Below are 22,602 nucleotides of genomic sequence, written 5' to 3' on the forward strand. Positions count from 1 at the left end.
AGACTTTGAGAGAGAACCCCATACACATTAGGATATGTGAAAAAAACGCAGCAAAAAAAAAAACATGCAAAATCCTGAACAAACCTTCCTGGCAAGAGATCAGGTTTTGCTGCAGAAAAAAATGCTGAAAAAACACATAGAGTGAACATAGGCTAAGAGTTTTGGAGACTTTGTTCTGGAAGCGTTTTTTGCAGTCTTCTGATTGGACAGCGCCTAGTTTGGAGCGCTCTCCATCAGCTTCATAGAAGTGACCACACTTTTTTTCTTTCCCCAAAATGTGTTTTTTTCAAAACCTGAAGCAGAAGAAAAACTCGCAAAAGGCAGAAAAGATTAACAGCAAAGCGGATTTACCATAGAAATTAATAGGAAGAGTCATCAAGACTTTTTTGAAGGAGCATCCAGGAGCCCAAAAGACAACTCAGAAATACTCTGGTGTGGATACAGCTTCAGGGCCTGTGCACACCTTGCAGATCTGTCAGGTTTTTTTTTCTGCACAGATTTGTCACAAAACCTGAAGGGTTTCCTAATGCAGCAAAGGGAATAAGAATCCTGAAGTCAGAGTTAAATCTGCAGCCTGTCAATTCTTTCAGCGTTTTTGCTGCCAATTTCAGTCTTACTAATGAGTGAGGAAAAATCTGCACCAAAAATGCACCAAAACCACAGGTATTGTATGCTGTGTTTTTCCTGCCAAGAGGTGCAGAAATGGTGCATCAAATACTTAACAAGTGCACATTCCCTTAGACCAGGGGTGGGCAATGAATTTTCCCAAGGGGCCACATGAGAGTCTGTGACTGTTGTGGAGGCCGAACCAATAGGCTGACATTAATTCTGCTCAATATTAACATATTATTATTTTGTATTAAGATCATCCCTAAATGTTGAGCAGAACTAAGTATGCTGATATTCCCTTATATACCGTATGAGTCCATAAACAGCACCCCTATATACAGTATGAGCCCCCACAAAGCGCCTTACATATACAGTATGAGACCCCCACATAGCCCCCTTATATACAGTATAAGACCCCATAGTCCATCTGTGCAGTATGAGACCCACATATGCCCCTATATACAGTATGAGCCCCCACATAGCCCCCTATATACAGTATGAGCCCCCACATAGCCCCTTTATATGCAATGAGCCCCACACAGCCTCCTACATACAGTATGAGCCCCCCACAGTACCTCTGTAAAGTATGAGACTCCACATAACCCCCTATATACAGTATGAGACCCCACATAGCTCCTTATATAGAGTATGAGCCCCCCACATAGTCCCTCTGTACAGTATGAGACCCCACATAGCCCTCTATATACAATATGAGCCCCTAGTACGATAACACACACAATCCCCTATATACAGTATGAGCCCCCACATAGCCCCTTTATATGCAGAGTCCCACACAGCCTCCTACATACAGTATGAGCCCCCCACATAGTCCCTCTGTACAGTATGAGACCCCACATAGCCCTCTATATACAATATGAGACCCCACATAACCCCCTATATACAGTATGAGCCCCACACAGCCTCCTACATACAGCATGACACCCCACATATGCCCCTATATACAGTATGAACCCCTAGTACGATAACACACAATCCCCTATATACAGTGAGGCCACACATATGCCCCAATATACAGTGAGTCCCCACAGAGCCTCTACATACAGTGAGAGCACACATAACCCCAATATACAGTGTGATACCACACAACCCCTATATACGGTATGAGACCCCACCTCAATACACATAATACTGTGGGTTACAGTTAAATGATACAAAATGTTGTATGGGATGTATTAACAGAAGCATACAGTCCAGATCAGGTGAAGTCATTATCGGTCTTTACTCCTCTTTGGTCAGACCTCATCTGGAATACTGTGTACAGTTTTGGGCACCACATTTTAAAAAAGACATAGACAAACTGGAGCAAGTTCAGAGAAGAGCGACCAGAATGGTGACTGGTCTGCAAACCATGTCCTATGAGGAACGGTTGCAGGATTTGGGAATGTTTAGCTTGCAAAAAAGAAGACTGAGAGGAGACTTAATAGCTGTCTACAAATATGTCAAGGGCTGTCACATTGTAGAAGGATCATCTTTATTCTCATTTGCACAAGGAAAGACTAGAAGCAATGGGATGAAACTAAATGGGAGGAGACACAGATTAGATATTAGAAAAAACTTTTTGACAGTTAGGGTGATTAATGAGTGGAACAGGCGGCCACGAGAGGTGGTGAGTTCCCCTTCAATGGACGTCTTCAAACAGAGGCTGGACAGACATCTGTCTGAGATGATCTAGTGAATCCTGCATTGAGCAGGGGGTTGGACCAGATGACCCAGGAGGTCCCTTCCAACTCTAACATTCTATGCTTCTATGAAAATGTACAATTGGGGGAGGAAGGTTGAACTTGATGGATCCAGGTCTTTATTCAACCTACGTTACAATGTTACTATGTATGGTACATAATCCCCTATATACAATATGAGACCCCAAATAAACTCTATATACAGTATGAGCCCCACATAGCCCCCTACATATAGTATGAGCCTCCTAAATACAGTCTGAGCCACCGTACAGCCTCTCTATATACAATATTAGCCTCCACATAGCCTCCTATATTCATACATAGTTGTGTCTGGTGCGGCCCGTTGGCCCCATTTTTCAGCCTTTCTGCCGTCTTGGTCCGCGGACCGGACTGGAATAGCCAGAGGGTGGGATGTGGCCCGAGAGCCGCACTTTGCACAAGGCCTGACAACATTGGCATGCATGGCTGATGTTAGTCTATTATGGATGGGGGCAGTGGTGGACACAGACAGAAGAGGGCCCCGGTACAAGAACGGGCCCTTTGGAGTCCAATAGTTCTGCCATGACAGTAGTGGTTTGATGCTTTGGAGATGGAAAAGTGTCCCCTTATGTTAGGCCCTGTGCGTCGGCAGAGGTTGCACCAATGATATGTCCGCCCCTGTTTGGGGGACTTAAAGGGACCTGTCACCAGATAAAAAGTAAGCAGTTTTGCTCTTATTTTATACCTGCTGCTTCCCTGAATATTCTGTTTTTTGTTTTTTTCAAATCTGCCATGCGGTTCCAGAGATATGAAGTTTTTTGCTTACCGCTAATTTTATTATGGTGTTTACAGAGGAGGCGTGGCTCAGGGTAATTATGCAGAATAAACTAAAGAGACGCTGCAGAGAATCATGGGAGTCACACTCCCTTCTAAAGTCCATAACAATTAACATCAAATAGAAAAGCTCCATATCTCTTATGGTAGATTTAAACAAAATACACATAGCATTTTGTGGGCGGGAATAACGTAAGAGCAACATCTGGTCACTTTTCACCTTGTGACAGGTCCCCTTTAAAAAGAATCTGACAACAGGTTTTTGCAACCCCATCTAAGAGCAGCATGATGTAGGGGCAGAGACCCTGATTCCAGCGATGTATCACTTACTGGGCTGCTTGCTGTTATTTTGATAAAATCTGTTTTCTCTGAATGCTGAGCCCTGTATAACCCTGCTCATACTTCTGAGTGGCAGGCGTACACTGTGCATAGGCAGAAAGCTGCCAATCAGTATTGGGGGCAGGGTTATACAGAGCCAATGTATACGCTTATGCTTATTAATATGCCTATTGGATGTGTGTAGATTACAGAATTATATAATAATGCAATAGATATTAGGAAATCAAAATTCCACCATACACCTACTGAACGTGTGTGTGTGTTTGTTACTTATAACACTGATGTTTTTATTCTAAAATTGCAATTTTTTAATTTTATAAAAGTTTAATTTTTACGGCGTTCAATGTGCAGTAAAAATAACCTGGGGACAAGATTCTCCAGGTCAGTAAGATTACAGCGAAATCAAACTTGTATAGTTTTATTTTATTTTTTTTATATATTTTATTGTTTTACAGAAAAAGGGTCAGAACCTTGAAAAAAAAATTGGTTTCTATATCTATTTTCCTAGACCAATGTCTTATGTTATTTTTCCGTGTTTGGTAATTGTGTGATGGCTTATTCCCTATTTTTTTTGCATGGCGAGCTGTCAGTTTTACCAGCCACATTTTAGGGTACTTACGAATTTTTATTGCATTTTTTGGAAGGGAGGTGAGACAGCTAAATAATGGCAATTATGTAGTTTCAATTTTTTTTTTTTCCTATACGTGCTTTGCCATTTTGGATAATTCATTTTATATTGTAAAATATATCTGACTTTTACAGACGCTGTAATGCCAAATATATTTGTATGTATTAATTTTTTTATTTGGGGGAAAAAGGTTATGATTCAAACTTTTATATATTTTTTAAAAATTTAACTTAGTTTTAGCTCCACCAGGGCACACATGTCAAACCCTGGACCGCGGGCGAAATCTGGCCCTCAGGGTGATTATATTTGGCCAGCGATGCCGGGGACTATGCGGGGGCCATTATTCTGTATGAAGGACTATGCGGGGGCCATTATTCTGTATGGAGGACTATGCGGGGGCCCATTATACTGTATGGAGGACTATGCGGGGGCCATTATTCTGTATGGAGGACTATGTGGGGCCATTATTCTGTATGGAGGACTAAGGGGGGGCCATTATTCTGTATGGAGGACTATGCGGGGGCCATTATTCTGTATGGAGGACTATGCAGGGGCCATTATTCTGTATGGAGGACTATGCGGGGGCCATTATTCTGTATGGAGGACTATGCGGGGGCCCATTATACTGTATGGAGGACTATGCGGGGGCCATTATTCTGTATGGAGGACTATGCGGGGGCCATTATTCTGTATGGAGGACTATGCGGGGGCCCATTATACTGTATGGAGGACTATGCGGGGGCCATTATTCTGTATGGAGGACTATGCGGGGGCCATTATTCTGTATGGAGGACTATGCGGGGGCCCATTATACTGTATGGAGGACTATGTGGGGCCATTATTCTGTATGGAGGACTATGTGGTGCCCATTATACTGTATGGAGGACTGTGTGGGGCCATTATACTGTATGGAGGACTATGTGGGGCCCATTATTCTGTATGAAGGACTATGTGGGGCCATTATTCTGTATGAAGGACTATGCGGGGGCCCATTATACTGTATGGAGGACTATGTGGGGCCATTATTCGGTATGGAGGACTATGGGGGGGGCCATTATTCTGTATGGAGGACTATGTGGTGCCCATTATACTGTATGGAGGACTATGCGGGGGCCATTATTCTGTATGGAGGACTATGCGGGGGCCATTATCTTGTATACTGGTTGGCCCGCGACAACTTTTTCATTTTGGCCCTCTGTGTGTTTGCGTTTGACATTCCTGATCTAGGGGTCTCGAATGTGTGATTGTTTTATCACATATATAGTAAAACGGCTATATAGTAAAACTATATATTAAAACTGACGATACCCTACCTAATGAAGCCGAACTATGGGCTGGGCTTGATAGAAGGATCAAGATGGCAGGCTTGTAAAGGCTCCTTGCAAAACTTATCTGGACCCTATAATCGTATCAATGGTGGGATGGTCACCAGTGTAGGGCATCTAAATGGTTTAACAGCAGCAATAGCAGCTACCTCTGGTCGCTGAGTTTACAGGCAGATGATGGCCGTGTGGCACAAGCCGGCAGATGATGGCCGTGTGGCACAAGCCGGCAGATGATGGCCGTGTGGCACAAGCCGGCAGATGATGGCCGTGTGGCACAAGCCGGCAGATGATGGCCGTGTGGCACAAGCCGGCAGATGATGGCCGTGTGGCACAAGCCGGCAGCTGCCTGATACAGAGCGGGCTCGGCTCCTGAGCCTGCTCAACACATGCATACCCGGATTGTGATTACGCCAGGGTGTATGAAGGAGTTAAAGATAAAAAATAAGTGTAATGGGTAGCATCTGCCATTTAACCCTTTCTGGGTTGATGCTGGCCCTTTTAAGACCGCACACATAAGACACAATGTACTCTAAGTATTTCAATATATTTATGCACATTAGGAAAACAATACCAGGTTTTACAAATCCAAATTGACTCACCCCCCACCCTTCCCTCCAAGAAACAAAACCAAAAATCTGAACCCCTTTTTTGCACGTGAATTAACAGCAGGAGTTAAATAGCGACCATTTTTATTAAATATCCCTCTCACCCCAACCCCTCTCCTCCCCCCAAAAAACAAAAACAAAAGAAAACTAGCCTTCGCCGTAGCGGAGACCACAATGTGTAAATAACTTAAAAATGTACAATATAGTACAAAACCCAAACATCGTTAAACCCGTTCTTGTCATCCAGAGGTTGCAGACGGTTGTGATACTTTATACAGACGCTGTACACATAATTCTTATATTACAGACACATTCACGTCATCCCAGCAACATTACAGGAAAAGTGCCGCCATATTATTACCGTGTACTGGAAACCTACAAGTGGTGGACGTCGCCACCCTGTGGACGAATTAGTTATTTGTGTACACAGCGTTACTGGTTGATCCTGCTCTCATCCAAAAATCAGCGCCACACCTGTCCACAGGTTGTATGTGGCATTACAGCTCAGTCCCATTTACTTGCAATACCAGAGACTACCAAGGGTGGCGCTGTTTATGAACAAAACCAGCCATGTTTTAAAAATAATGGACAATCCCTTTAACCAAACAATGGCTGGCTGATAGTGCGCACGTAGTGAAGGGGTGGATCATGTCCAGTGGATGTTGGCAGTCTCTAACCGCAACATCGTCGGCACCTAGTGAACCCACTAAAGGTGCCAGCAAAATCAACCTCCCCCTAAATCGTTTATATGGGCATATAGATCAATGAAAGAGAAAAGGTTTGGTTAACTGTGAATCCGGAAAAATCCACAATTCTTCGCAATATGTAAATGCTGCGTTAAGTGCTCCGGGTGCAAAAAAGCACTTAAAGCATAATTTGCAAAAAATGTGGATTTTTCCAGTTTCAGAAAACAGATAGCAGATACAAAAGGTCACGTGTGCATCTTTTACGGACCTACATGCCCATATAAAAGTATTCACTTTAAGAAGAAAGATTAGGCATGCAGAAATTCAACATGCCCAATCCTTTTTTTCCCCTTGGCATAGGCCAAACAAATGTTGGTGAAACACAAAATGCACCATCAATGCAAAAGTAGCAGAAACATCCAGTTCTCCACCACATTACAATGTAACTGGGGGATTAGGCTCAGTAATGTTTCCCTATGGGAAAAATTAGATCAAAGGGTGCCAGCAATTTTTAAACAGCAGGACGGCAGCCTTTTTTTTTTTTTTGCTCTCTTACTATATATTGGCCTATTAAATTAATATTCGGTGTGCAGTAATACGCTCCATACTGACACATTATGAGCATCCACGGTGGGAATTTCTTACGACCAGTCATAGGTGAGACCAGGCCTTTCTCATCTAAGAGCCAAATCATCTAGGTTTCTAATTATTAGATTCCTATATCCTAAAATAAAATGTGCACATTAGAAATAAATTTAGGAAGGTGCAAAATGTGCAGAGATAGGTTGAGGGTGAAGCATCGATTATTCGTGTGACCACTGCAGCCAATCACTGACCTTGTCATTTACGTTCCGTATATGCCAACGTTACTGCTGAGGCCAGTGGATGGGTGCAGTAGTCAGGATGATGGGTGGGATGTCATTACTCTACAACCAGTGGATTCAAGGGGTAAGTAATGGTCATATTTATTGTTTTGTTTTTTTATTTTAAACCTTACCTTTTCTTTGCCATTTTTGCAAAATCCCTGAAGACCCTTTTAAAGGGAATCTGTACGCACATATGTACATATGGGAGAAGGAGTACGGCTGTATAGTCGCTCGTCCGATAAAAATGGTGCCTTTTTTTTTTTTTTTTTTTTAGAGGGATCCAATGTTCCAGTCATGTGAAATCTGGTTTAAAAGCCACATGCAAATCAGGCTCGAAGTGCACTGGGGGCGTGTCAATGCACTTGTAAGAAACTTTCCCAGTGCATCGACATACCCCATCACTTCCATATGTCTTCCGTATTAGATTTTTCATGACTGGTCCACCGCTTCTCTACAAAAATAAAGAAAAAAAAAAAGTCTTCTTAAACAGCTGTAAACGTGCCGATAGGTTCCCTTTAAAGGGTTATTCCCATTTTTATAAATGGATATTGTCGAATAGATCTTATAAAATCAAAACACTTTTCCAATTTACGGCTTATCAAAATTTGCAGTCGTTCTCGAGATTCCTAGGAGACCGACCACCGCTGCTGTGCAGCTTGTAAGCTCTGCACTGAAACTGGCCAGGATTCGAAAGCAACAGCGCACTGCAGCGATCCCAGACCACTTTAAATCAGTGCTTACAAGCTCAACGGCTTTTCTATTGAGCTTGTAAGCACTGTACATGTCTAGCTTTCTAGCAGCGGTGGTCGGTTTTCAAAGCACCCAGCCATAAACAAAAGAAAAGTGTTAATATCTCAAAAATGGTTGGACATTTTAACAAGCAGTAAATTGCAAAAATGCTTGTATTTACAAGCACTATCCGACAATACCCCATTTACCAAGATGGGAGTAACCCTTTAACTTTAGCTAGGTGGCCTGCAGGTTCTAGAAAACTACTTTTAGAACACAGTGAGGATACAATTGGAATTTAACAATAAACCTCCTTATATTTGCAATTACCCTCATTCTGCAATATTTATACCATCCACTAATTATTAATTTGTTTATAGGGACTGGTGCCCAATCAAAGCAACATATGGCAACACTTCACCTCCAGCTATAACCATATGGTTTCCAGAAAACACCAATCACATTAAGCAGAAAGATTGGGCAGAACCTTCCTTTTTTTTTTCTTTTGTTCATTTTTACAGACAGCGCCCCTGCAGGAAATATGAGGGATTACACCGAGTCAACTTTGTCATTGCAAAGGATTCTTGACGTCCTCCCTGAGGAAGGTCACAGGTGACAATCCCTCTCTCCCAGCCGGCTCATATCCTCATGTAAATCGCTTACACGCCTGCCCATTCTTTCTGCTTACGTGTAAAAAAAAAAAAAAAAAAACAGAACACAACACACAGAAAAATTGCATATTTTTGCACCAAGCCCAGTGATGAAAGTCTGATTCATTATGGCTTCTTTTCTCTGGCAGAGTAATGCATTGTGTGGTTTGGAGATTTTCTTTACAAGTTTAATTGTTCTCCGAGGATTAGCATAAAAAATCCTCCACCCGGGCTCTTATGTACAAAGCGGCTGTAACACGCCGTCACTGCAGGAGTTTGGTTATCGTCCTTTACATCCAGAATGTGGTAATCACACGGTGTCAGAACTTACTGCATCGGGTCGCATGCCGTTCATCCTGAACTGCCATCACAGATGACAATGGAAAGCCGTCACAAGCTGTGACTTCACCAACAACTTTACATACAGCATTATAAAACAACGCTTCGTATCTTTATCCAATGCCCCAAACCATCCATCCATGAGCGCGGGCTGGTAACACGGGCACACACGGATTCCTATGGGCATTACATGTATAGTGTGGCTCGCTGGCAGTGCGGTGGGCACGGCCAGAGATTTCAGCATATTCTCATACGAGATGTAGTTATAGCAGCACTTTATGACAGGTCACGTATAGGCTGCCCATTACCGGGGGCTCCAGTTTCAAACAGAGGGTCCCTCCTTGCAGGCTCAGTGGCAGAAAGCTCTTGGGCCAAGTCGTTGAAGCGAGAGATGTAATCTATGCTGTTTTCGTTCATCAGACAAGCCAACTGGGAGTCCACCACCTGCAAAAATACAAAAATAAATACAAAATAATGCAAAAGGGTCCCCCTCTTACGTCCTCTCTGAATTTATTCAACTATGGTTCAACTTTATCCCCTTTAACGATGCAGCAAATTTTCATTTTTGCACTTTTGTTTTTTTCTCGCAGGAAGAGTCATAGTTTTTAAAAAACAATATTCACTTTACCATGTAACGTATTGAAAAGCCAGGAAAAAAATCCAAAGTAGGGTGAAAACAAAAGAATAACCCAATGGTTTTAATTTTTATGACAGTGATGGCACAGTTAGATGGCCGTATAAATCAGAACACAGTGCACGGACTGGCCGGCGGCTCTTCTGACCTGAGCGTGACAGCGGCATAGAAATAAGTGAAGCTGTCACGCTCGGGTCGGGAGAGCTGCCGGCCAGTCCGTGCCCTGCGATCCAATTAATACAGCACCCTAAAGATGACCGGACAACATCAATCCTCGGGTCAGATGGTTACGGCAATACCAAAATTGCATTATATACATTAGTAAACAGAAATCCGTGTTGCCATTTTCTGAGACGCATAACTTTTATTTTCCCCATGGATGGAGCTCTGCGAGGGTTTATGTTTTGCGTGGCGAGATGTCATTTTTATCAGTACTATTTTGGGGGTACAGAATTTTTTGACTGCTTTTTATTGCATTTTTGGGGGAGGCATAATGAACAAAAAAAAAAAAACAGCAATTATGGGGTCTCAATTTATTTTTTGTTTACAGCACAGGATGCTTTTATGGATGTAATGATACAAAATAAATTTACTTTTTATTTTTTTCCCCACTTCCTTTATTTTTGTATCAGTAAAATGTGAGTGATTTATATCTTCATGTTTATTAAAAAAAAAAAAAAAGTTTTTATCTTAGTGCCACTAAAGGACGTTGTAGTATATACTGCAATACTTTATGCGATTTGCACACTTGCGGTCACATGCTGACTAGACTCGTTCAGCTCAATATAAGATTGAGAGAAACAGAGACTAGTCGGAACGTGACTGCAAGTGTGCAAATCTCATATGTGCAGTCACATACCCGGGAACAACTGAAAATTGTGACAGTGTCAGCAATCATAAGAGTGATTGCCAACTTTTGTCCCAAGCCTGGACAGCCCCTTTCAATGACAACCATTGGCACTAATGCACCTACCGAATAAAGGTTGCAAGGCAGGCACTGGCCGAGAGGGATCACGTAGGTAATATACAAGCAATAACCCATAAAGACGTTGTCATTACAGGAACATGGGATCAGAAGGGACTGGTATATACAAACCTCAACAACATCCGACAAGGAGCGAGACACAAATGAATCTCTGGAGCTCCCGTCCAGCAAACTGGGGCCTAGAAGAGATGTGCCGCTGGGGTTCCCTGCGGCGGCCGGTGCAGTCTTTTTATTCTTCTCTGGAGAGATGAAGCTCGCTGCGGAGAAAAGCAGAAAGACGATGAATGGAAGAAAGGTCTAAGATTCTGTGCAGCCAGAACGAGTCCTTCAATCTTCATTTTGTCGCGCCATATATGAGGGGCGTTCATTACAGATTTCCCCTGACCCACTTCTATTTATCACAGGACGCTGAAACTTCACAATGGTATTGATATAAGTCTCTATAGGTTACGTGCCAATTTGCAACTCAGAACTGATAACGGTCTTGATTTTACAGGTGCTGGAGTGGTGTGAGGTTTGATAATTGACCCAGTGGAATACGGAGCAGTCATCAAGATCCTTTACTTGAAAGGCCGCACACCAGAGGAGACATTCGATGAGATGAAAGAGGTTTATGGCGATGATTCCCCATCATATGATGTAGTCAAGAATTGCCATTGTCAATTGAAATGTGGTCGGACTTCGGTGCAATCAGCTCCAATTCCAGGGCGACCCCACTCTGCTATTGATGAACACACCATCCAGCAAGTGGAGGTCGCCATTTTGGAAAATCGCAGCGTAACCATTCGCCACCTAGCCCAAAATGTCAAGATTACTGTGGGATCTGTGGAAAAAAATCATCCAAGACCATCTTCACATGCATAAAGTATCCGTTCGCTGGGTTCCCAGGCTGCTCACACCTTTCCAGAAGTAGGAACGAGTCAAATGCTCTCAGGCTCTATTGACGATGTGCCATGAAAACCAGGAGGACTTTTTCAGGAGACTGATCACACAGGATGAAAGCTGGGTCCATCACTATGATCCTGAGACTAAAGTCCAGTCAATGCAATGGAAGCATCATGACACCGCCTCCAAAGAAGGCACGTGCCCAACCCTCGGCAGGCAAGGTCATGCTCACAGTATTTTGGGACCAGCACGGAGTAGTATTGATTAATTTCCTAGCAAAGAGTACTATGATCACTGGGGCATACTATGCTTCACTGCTGCAGAAATTGCTGGAGGCCATCAAAACCAAGAGACGTGACATGCTCCCCAAAGGTGTTCGCCTTCTGCAAGACAATGCACCAGTTCACAACTCACATGTTGCCCAAATGGAAGCATGCTCCTGTGGCTTTGAAATTCGACCGCATCCCCCTTATTCACCCGACATCGCACCATCGGACTTCCACCTCTTTCCAAAAATGAAGTTATTTTTGAAGGGCAAGCGTTTTCCAGATGATGAGACTCTGATTTCCGAAGTCGCAACGTGGCTTTTGGAGCAACCTGTCGACTTCTACACGTGAGGTGTTTACAGTTGCTTAAAGAAATGGGAGAAGTGTATGTCCCAAGGTGGCATCTATGTAGAGAAGGACTAATAACTGTGCCAAGTTTCATTGCTCTCAGTCCACAGGAAGTGGGTCAGGGAAAATCTTTAATGAACGCCCCTCGCAAGTCCTTTTTGTTTATGGCTTGAAAAAGAGATTCTGTGGCCGAAAAGTCGCTTTTTAGTTCTGGATATGCAGTGACAATAAAGATTACTTTTTGGAGGAGAACATCTGGTTCCTTGGATTTTTTGGATTTAGCCACCTGGCACTTCTTGTTGCAATGTGTCATTTGGATCGATAGCCATTGACAAAAAGTATATCTACAAGGATGAAGCTTTTATTTACACGTCCTCTTCTAAAGGCCGAGTCACACTTAGCGATGCTGCAACGATCCCGACAACGATACGACCTGTCAGGGATCGTTGCTGCGTCGCTATGTGGTCGCTGGTGAGCTGTCAAACAGGCAGGCTCACCAGCGATCAGGGGAGCAGCGACATCGTGGAAAGAATCTTTCCACGATGTCCTGCTCCTGGTTACCAGCCTGCTGAAGCTGGAGCAGGCTGGTAACTATGATAAACATCGGGTTACTAGGGGCACACGCGCACCTAGTAACTCGTTGTTTATCATGGTTACCACTCTGCTACAGTGAGCGGGAGGTTACCGCTCACTTTAGCAGGCTCGTAACCATGATAAACAGCGAGTTACTAAGTGCACGTGCGCCCCTAGTAACCCGATGTTTATCATGGTTACGAGCCTGATCGCTGCTCCCGCTGGTCACACACAGCGATGTGTGCTGACCAGCGGGAGGGCAATGACCAAAAAATGGTCCAGGACACTTTGCAGCGATCAGCGACCTCACAGCAGGGGCCTGATCGCTGCAAAGTGTCACACATAGCGACATCGCTGGTGAGGTCGCTGTTGCGTCACCAAAACCGTGACACAGCAGCGATCTCGCTATGTGAGACGGGGGCTTAAGTGAAGACTGTACTTACAGAGTAAGCTGCTGAGCGAAGAGTCAGAGGAGTCGTTTGGATACCACTGAGGGTCATGGCTGGGAGAAGCAATCCAACTCTGATGAGGACTCGAGGAGGGGGAAGGAAGACTCTTGGAGTTTTCGTTGAGTTTGGCTGGAGAAAGAGGAACAGCTTCTCCTAGAAAACCCCAAAGAAAGGCATAAGTGGTATAATACTTACTAGCCGGTAACGTGGCACCATTGCTCTGAAGAACGGGTATCACACTTGGCCAATGTCTGGGCCTCGCTGGTTCTGATTGCACTTACCAGGATAGTTTCAATTCTTATAAAAGCGGAATACAGATCCCTTTGCTTTCAATAGAAAAAAAACATCTGGGAAAGTCTTAATTTCACATCCTCCTTCAAATACAATACCCCTTACTCAATATCACCGATGCATTAGTCTGTGAGCTTACCGTACTGCCCGGAGCTTATGGCAATCTCAATGATGGAGTCACTGATGTGTGTCGCCGGCTCCCCATGTGACAGAACGTCGTCCGGAGGGCCAGGCAGGGAAATGTCCAGAAGAGCAGAGACGTTTGGTGGGGAGAAGCAAGTGCTTGAACTACTCGGGGTGCAGCTGGTTGGGTCTGGGGGGCCGTTCTGAAGAGGATTCTCAAAGATAGGAGGCATGGACAATATGGATGATGGCTAAAAAAAAAAAAGAGAAAAAGGGAGGTCACACGTGGTTTATGGAAGATGCATAAAGCTAAAAAGGAAGGGAGGAGAACAATACCTGGAATGGCTGGGCTGAATCTTGCACTGAGGGTGTAGAAAGAGCAATGAAAGGAACCTAGAAGGAAGTTTGCAGTAGTATTAATGCGGTGTGATGAAATGACCCCCGACACCTACCCAGTACTGGACCGGCTGTATGGACTCACCTCAGGGCACACAGTCACAGCGGGTATGGGGTCACCGCTGCTCGTCTCCATTGTAGGCTCCGGTACAGCACCAGTCAAACTATCTGATGGAAGTGGACCGATTCCCACCAAACCATCGGTTTCCAGAACCGGCAAGGAAGATTCTGGGATAATCCCTGCACTTTTAGCAGCCATATCAATGGCACCTACAGGGTTATAGAATAAAAAAAACAAGCGTTAAAAGAAAGATCTTGAACATAGATTGTGTCAATGCTGTGAAGGCTCTGCTAAATGGACTTGGTCAGCATTTTTTACTATGTAATTTGAGAGCAGCATGATGTAGGGCCTGAGACCCTGATTCCAGCGATGTGTCACTTACTGAGCTTGGTTGAGATCATCACTAGAGGACTAGTTGTCTTGTGCCATGCAGTCTTCCTACTGTATGTAACCCGGCCCCCACCATCAATGATTGGCTGCTTTCTGCCTATGCACAGTGTAGACAGAAAGCTGCCAATCAGTGGTGTGGGCGGTGTTATACAGAGCTCAGCATTCAGAGAACTGCTAGATCCCCAGCAGAGAAAACAGGGATTTTATCAAAACTGCACCAAGAAGATGACATCGCTAGAAGCAGGGTCTCTGCCCCTACATCAGGCTGATCTGCCACTTCTGGATGTATACTCCTGACAGTAGGCACAGTTGCTATTTGAGCTCAGCCTTAAAGGCCCCTGCAGCCATTAGATGAGAGTCAGTTGTCGATCTGCTCGCTTCTGACTGATTATGTCGGGGAGGGGGAGGATCAAGTAGTTACAATTTTAATGCCCGATCCTTTTGTTTCTGCTCTACCCAGTGACTGTGCGGTGGAGCTGAGCACTCATGGACCAGGGAGTCCAGAGAGAACGTATGTTTGCCCAGCTTTTCTCAGAAAGCCTGAAGGACGCAGACTAATTACTCACTTGCTAAAGAATTGGTGGCTGGAGTCGCCAGTCCTTTCGGTACAATGGGCTGAGATGCCGTTTTGCTGAGAGTGGAGTGGATGGGTTTGAAGGAGCCTCGTCCTGCAATAAGAAAAAATAAATTGTATCAGTGGCAAATGATAAAGAATTCAAGATACCGCTGCCATTTGCATTTCCTAGTATATTACATAGTACATACTTCGCAGGCATGGTTATTAAAAGGAATCTGTCAGCAGGCTTTTGCTATGTAACCTGACAGCAGCATGATGTAGAGGCCGAGTCCCTGATTCCAGCCATGTGTCACTTAGTTTAGAAGTTGTAATAGAATCACAGTTTTCCCTGCAGCAGATCTAGCAGAGCTCAGAATGCTGAGCCCTGTGTAACTCCGTCCACACCTCTGATTGGTAGCTTTCTGTGTACACTGTATATTGACAGAAAGCTGCCAGTGTTGGACTAGGACGAACAAGACACCTAGTCCTGTAGTGATAATTTCTTGCTGATAAAACAGAAAGTGACACATCACTGGAATCAGGGTCTCTATCCCTACATCAAGCTGCTCTCGGATTACATAGCAAAACATGCTGACAGATTCCCTTTAAAAGGTTAGGCAAAGATTCCACCATGTTGGGTTATTACAAATAAGTGGTGCTTCTGGAAATATAATTTTGTACAATTGATGCTCCTGTAGGGATGAGCGAGTAGTGAAATAATCAGACTCGCTATACTCGTAACGAGTAGGTCCCAATACTCGGGTACTCGTTACAAGTCCAATGTAAGTCAATGGGAAATGCGAGTAAGCCGCATGACTGTTTAAAAGCCGGCAGTAAAAAGCCGCCGGCTTTTAAACAATCACTCAGCCCCATACTGCTTCCCCGCCGCTTCCCATCCCGATCCTAAGTTAGGACCGGGCGGGGAGCGCAGCACCATAGAGCGGGGAGCGAAGGACCCGGGCGGGGAAGCCGGCAGTGAAAAGATTTCACCGCCGGCTTTCCCGTTCAGTGTGCGCTCCCGGCTCCCTGGAGCTTCGCTCCCCGCCCGGTCCTAACTTAGGATCGGGATGGGAGGCAGTAGGGGAGCGGGGAGCGTACATCAGAGAGCGGGGAGCGCAGCACCGAACGGGAAAGCCAGCGGTGAAGTCTTTTCACTGCCGGCTTTCCCGCCGGTTATTTCAAATGAACATCTGAGGTATCAGGTGATGCTGATCAGCTGTTCATTTGAAGAAGCCGCGGTGCCCTCAGAGGGTTCATGTGAGTTCATGCTCGACTGCGTGAACTTTCCCACGGCCGCACAGCTCAGCTACACCTCTGGTAGAGAATCTCTACCAGAGATGTAGCTGAGCTAAAGAAGACGACTACATTGGACTACCTCGGACTGAAGATAATTTTTTTTAATAAAGTTGGAGTCTCTAAGTGTTTTTTTGTTTTATTTCTAATAAAATATTTTTTTCTATGTGTTGTAAAGTATTTAAAAAAAAAAACACTAGAAATTCATGGCGGTCATGTCTAATATTGGCGTGACCCCATGAATTTCGGGCTTAGGGCCAGCGGATAATACAAAGCTGGCCCTATCCCCTTTATTACCCAGTGAGCCACTGCACCAAGGCACTGGATGAGTTGGGTACAGCGCCAGAAAATGGCGCTTCTATGAACGCGCCATTTTCCGGGGTGGCTGCAGACTGCAATTCGCAGCGGGGGAGGGGGGCCACGAAGCTTGGGTCTCCCTGCGCTGCAGATTCCAGCCCCCAGCTGCTTAGTTGTACCAGGCTGGACACAACTATAGTGCGAAGCCCCACGTCAATTTTTTTTTAATTATTTCATGAAATTCATGAAATAATAATAAAAAAAAAAAAAAGGGGCTTCCCTATATTGTTGTGTCCGGCCAGGTACAAATAGGCAGCTGGAGGTTGGAGGCAGCCCGTTCCTGCCTGCTGTACCTGGCTGGCATACAAAAATATGGCGAAGCCCCACGTCAAAATTTTTGGGAAAAATTAATTAAAGAAAATAAATAAAGAATAATACTTTACGGACTGCATCTTTATTAACCCCTCAAGTGTCATTTAGTGCTAAAATAAAGGATTTATTAAAAAAAAAAAAATGGGTGGGATCCCCCATAATTTTAGTCTCTAGCGGAGGTTAAGCAGACGGCTGGGGCAGATGTTTGAAGCCTGGGAAGGGGGTAGTACCCACGGAGCTTCCCAGGCTACTAATATCAGCCCCCAGCTGAATACCTAGCCTTTACTAGCTATTAAAATGGGGGACCCAAAATAAAAATAAAAAAATGACGTGGGGTCTCCCTATTTTAATAGCTAGTAAAGGCTAGGCAGACAGCTGGGGGCTGATATTAATAGCCCAGGAAGGGTGCCATGAATATTGGCCCCCTCCCAGGCTAGAAACACCAGCCCTCAGCTGCCCCAGAAAATGCGCCAATTCTGGCACTTAGCCTCGCTCTTCCCATTGCCCTGTAGCGGTGGCAGTGGGGTAATAGGGCTGGGGTTGATGTCCGCTTATAATGCCAGCTGACATCAAGCTCAGGTTAGTAATGGAGAGGCGTCTATAAGACACCCCCATTACTAACCCCATAGTCAAAGTTAAAAAAAACACCAACACCCAGAATAAAATCCTTTAATTGAAATAAACACACATTCCTTTAATGTTCTAAATTAAACTCTACTTACCGTATCGCCCATTCCAGCTGAAGCCAATGTCTTCTGCAATAAAAGTAAAATAATAAACCAACCTCATCCAGAACGCTGCGATCCAGCCTGTCATGTCAATGTAGCAGAGCTGAAGCCGTCCTGAGAACCATGGAAAGGTAAGGATGAGGTTGGTTTATTATTTTACTTTTATTGCAGAAGACATTGGCTTCAGCTGGAATGGGCGATACGGTAAGTAGAGTTTAATTTAGAACATTAAAGGAATGTGTGTTTATTTCAATTAAAGGATTTTATTCTGGGTGTTGGTGTTTTTTTTAACTTTGACTATGGGTTTAGTAATGGGGGTGTCTTATAGACGCCTCTCCATTACTAACCTGGGCTTGATGTCAGCTGGCATTATAAGCTGACATCAACCCCAGCCCTATTACCCCACTGCCACCGCTACAGGGCAATGGGAAGAGCGAGGCTAAGTGCCAGAATTGGCACATCCTATGGATGCGCCATTTCTGGGGCAGCTGAGGGCTGGTGTTTCTAGCCTGGGAGGGGGCCAATATTCCTGGAACCCTTCCTGGGCTATTAATATCAGCCCCCAGCTGTCTGCCTAGCCTTTGCTAGCTATTAAAATAGGGGGACCCCACGTCATTTTTTTTTGGGTCCCCCATTTTAATAGCTAGTAAAGGCTAGGTATTCAGCTGGGGGCTGATATTAGTAGCCTGGGAAGCTCCATGGGTATTACCCCCTTCCCAGGCTTCAAACATCTGACCCAGACATCTGCTTAACCTCCGCTAGAGACTAAAATTATGGGGGATCCCACGCCAATATTTTTTTTTTTTAATAAATCCTTTATTTTAAACACTAAATGACACTTGAGGGGTTAATAAAGATGCAGTCCCTAAATTATTATTTTTTTTTTTTTAATAAATTTTTCCCCACACTCCAGCTGCCTATTTGTACCTGGCTGGGCACAAGAATATAGGGAAGCCCTTTTTTTTTCTTTTTTATTTCATGAATTTCATGAAATAATTAAAAAAAAACAAAAAAAAAAACGTGGGGCTTCGCCCTATTTTTGTCTCCAGCCAGGTACAACTAAGCAGCTGGGGGCTGGAATCTGCAGCGCAGGGAGGCCCCCCCCCCCCCCGCTGCGAATTGCAGTCCGCGTTCATAGAACTCATCCAGGGCCCTGGTGCGGTGGGTCACTGGGTAATAAAGGGGTTAGGGCCAGCTTTGTGTTATCTGCTGGCCCTAAGCCCGAAATTCATGGGGTCACGCCAATATTAGACATGATCGCCATGAATTTCTAGTAAAGTATTTAAAAAAACACAACACATAGAAAAAAATATTTTATTAGAAATAAAACAAAAAAAAAAAAACACTTAGAGACTCCAATTTTATTTAAAAAATTATCTTCAGTCCGAGGTAGTCCAATGTAGTCGTCTTCTTTAGCTCAGCTACATCTCTGGTAGAGATTCTCTACCAGAGGTGTAGCTGAGCTGTGCGGCCGTGGGAAAGTTCACGCAGTCAAGCATGAACTCACATGAACCCTCTGAGGGCACCGCGGCTTCTTCAAATGAACAGCTGATCAGCATCACCTGATACCTCAGATGTTCATTTGAAATAACCGGCGGGAAAGCCGGCGGTGAAGTCTTTTCACTGCCGGCTTCCCCGCCCGGATCCTTCGCTCCCCGCTCCCTAGTGCTGCGCTCCCCGCCCTGTCCTATCTTAGGATCGGGATGGGAGGCGGCGGGGGGAGCGGAGGATCGGGATGGGAGTCTGCGGAGAAGCAGTATGGGGCTGAGTGATTGTTTAAAAGCCGGCGGCTTTTTACCGCCGGCTTTTAAACAATCATGCGGCTTACTCGCATTTCCCATTGACTTCCATTGGACTCGTTACTCCTAGCGAGTAATCACAAGGAAACTCGGGGAGTAACGAGTAGCCCGAGTACCGTACTATTCGGCGAGTAAAGAAAAGTAACGAGTATACTCACTCATCCCTATGCTCCTGTAGATTATTTATCATGTTAGGATGATCAGGAGAGAATTTGTAATAAAAGGGAATAGAACATCACACTAAAACATCCCTGTACATGGCAAAATCTGCTGATCACAGAGGTGACATCCTTCTAAGAAGAGGATACTCAGATCAGAAAGTAGAATTGACAGTTCTGCACTCATCCCTGCAAGCCAAATTGGAGCTGGACTTAAACGGGTTGTTCGGACACACAACATCGACAATCTATCCTCCGGATACATCATCAATATACCATCCTTGGTGGTCGGACACCTTGCATCTGCCCCGATCAGCTATTATGAGGTCTGGAAGTGGCCATTAAATGGAGCGAAACCACACAGCGCCGTTTATTCTGTAGTGCCCGGTACTGCAGCTCAGCTCCATTAAAGATATGCAGTTCTCAGCAGCGGCCGCTACACACCGAGTTCTGCCACCAGAGCTAATAACATCTGATCGGTGTCAGACCTCCGCTGATCCGATATTGAAGACCCATCATAAAGATAATATTAATGATCTAAGTGCTGGACAGCCCCTTTAATAATGTGCTGCGTGGTCATTACTGTACCTGCCACTGAAGAGTTGGAGAGGATGGAGAAGGAGCAGACGTGTGGTAAGGAAATGCCAGACGGTCGAGGAAGGAGCGTTCTCTGTAAGGGAAAATAATGGTCAAAAAATTAAAAATCATAAATAGTGAAGTTACAAAAAAAAAAAAAAAATGGTTAACAGTAATAGGAGATGGTGGGGGTCTCAATTCTACCCCGTGGTACATATGACATGCACAATAGCCCCTACTAAGTCAGTTATGCGACCGCAACGTACAAATGCCCTAAACCCATCACAACAGAACTGAAGCCGAAGTCCCTTTGAAGGGGCTTTCAGGGAACCTAATAAATAAGTTTTGTTTTTGCAATTTTGATATATTTTATTTTAGATTTCCGTCCACATGAAGTCTTGGTTTTTCGTGGGACAAGTTGTAGTTTGGAACGACACCATACATTTTACTATAAAAATGTAGTGAACATCAAGTAAAAAAATTCTAAGTGAGGCGAGAACTGGTGAAAAGAAATTGCAATTCTTTCATTTTCATTGTGTAGAAAAAATTACAATTGTCCAGATCAGTATGAGAACGGCATATATACACACACACACACACACACACACACACAGGTCTGGCAAAAATTAAGAGACAACTGCAAAATTTTCATTTTCTCCGATTTTTCTCTTGATAGGTATATTTTTGAGTAAAATGTACATTGCCGTTTTATTCTATAAACTACTGACATGTCTCTGAAATTCAAAGCTAAAAAATTTGTATTTATTTGCAGCAAATGAGAAATCATCAAAATAATAAAAAAGAAACAGAACCAGTGCTTTCAGATCTCAAATACTGCAAAGAAAACAAGTTCTTATTCATTTAGAAACAACAATACTCATGTTTTAACTCAGGAAGAGTTCAGAAATCAATATTTGGTGGAATAACCATGATTTTTAATCACAGCTTTCATGCGTCTTGGCTGCTTTCCACCAGTCTTTCACGCTGCTTTTGGGTGACCTTATGACGCTCCTGGCACAATAATGTAATCAGTTCTTCTTTGTTTGATGGCTTGTGACTATCTATCTTCCTCTTGATTACATTCCAGAGGTTTTCAATAGGGTTCAGGTCTAGAGATTGGGCTGGCCATGACAGGGTCTTGATGTGGTGCTCCTTCAGACACACACTGATTGACCTAGCTGTGTGGCATGGGGCATTGTCCTGTTGGAAAAACCAGTCCTCAGAGTTGGGGAACATTGCCTGAGCAGAAGGAAGCAAGTGTTTTTCCAGGATAACCTTGTATGCGGCTTGATTCATATGTCCTTCGCAAAGATTAACCTGCCCAATTCCAGCCTTGCTGAAGCATCCCCAGATCATCACCGATCCTCCACCAAATTTCACAGTGGGTGCAAGTCACTGTGGCTTGTATGCCTCTCCAGGTCTCCATCTAACCATTAGACGACCAGGTGTTGGGCAAAGCTGAAAATTAGACTCATCAGAGAAGATTACCTTACTCCAGTCCTCTATGGTCCATTCCTTATGGTCTTCGGCAAACTTCAGCCTGGCTCTCCTTTGCTTCTCATTGATGAAAGGCTTTTTTCTAGCTTTACATGACTTGAGGCGTCTAGGAGCCTGTTACCAACTGTTCTTGCCGTGCTCTTCACCCCAGCTGCCATTTGCCAGTCCTTTTGTAGGTCACTTGATGTTATCCTGCGGTTGCTGAGTGACATTCGAATAAGATGACGGTCATCCCGGTCAGTGGAGAGTCGATTTCCCCTCTGCCGGTCTGTAGCTTTGTTGCCCCCAATGTCTGCTACTTGACCTTGTTGTAATGGACTGCCGTCTTCGAAATTTTAAGCATGGAGGCAACATGACGCTCACTGTATCCCTCTGCTAGACAAGCCAGAATTGAGCCCTTCTTTTACTCACTCAAGACTTTTCTTTTCAACTCCTCCTATGGCATGGTTAAAAGTTATCTTTTCATTCAAATTACTTTTGGGCTATTCCTAGCACTTGTTTTGCCATCCATCTTGTCCTATTGCGAGAGGATTGTGAAGACCACGGCAGAGTTTTTTAGACTTTCCCTCGTTACATAAGATTTGGTTCAGGTGATCACCTAATCAGAAGCACATTAAGTAGAATGAGGTGGACTGT

General features: G+C 44.2%; 1 protein-coding gene across 2 annotated transcripts in view; it reads right to left on the reverse strand.

The window, feature by feature from the left end:
- Window positions 1–7,401: 7,401 nt before the first annotated feature.
- CRAMP1 (cramped chromatin regulator homolog 1) overlaps window positions 7,402–22,602 on the reverse strand; it is a 35,408-nt gene continuing 20,207 nt past the window's right edge. For both annotated transcript variants that reach the window (XM_073648195.1, XM_073648194.1), the window contains exons 14-21: window positions 20,482–20,563; window positions 15,257–15,358; window positions 14,325–14,509; window positions 14,180–14,236; window positions 13,860–14,094; window positions 13,424–13,582; window positions 11,020–11,165; window positions 7,402–9,733 (exon numbers count right to left, since the gene is read on the reverse strand). In XM_073648195.1, the coding sequence (XP_073504296.1) occupies window positions 9,566–9,733; window positions 11,020–11,165; window positions 13,424–13,582; window positions 13,860–14,094; window positions 14,180–14,236; window positions 14,325–14,509; window positions 15,257–15,358; window positions 20,482–20,563 (1,134 nt within the window). In that variant the 3' untranslated portion in view covers window positions 7,402–9,565. The remainder of the gene's footprint in view (window positions 9,734–11,019; window positions 11,166–13,423; window positions 13,583–13,859; window positions 14,095–14,179; window positions 14,237–14,324; window positions 14,510–15,256; window positions 15,359–20,481; window positions 20,564–22,602) is intronic.

This window comes from Phyllobates terribilis, unplaced genomic scaffold (genome assembly GCF_046119375.1).
Source record: "Phyllobates terribilis strain yellow unplaced genomic scaffold, ASM4611937v1 Scaffold_9__5_contigs__length_417890890, whole genome shotgun sequence".
In the NCBI taxonomy this organism is placed as follows: Eukaryota; Metazoa; Chordata; class Amphibia; order Anura; family Dendrobatidae; genus Phyllobates; species Phyllobates terribilis.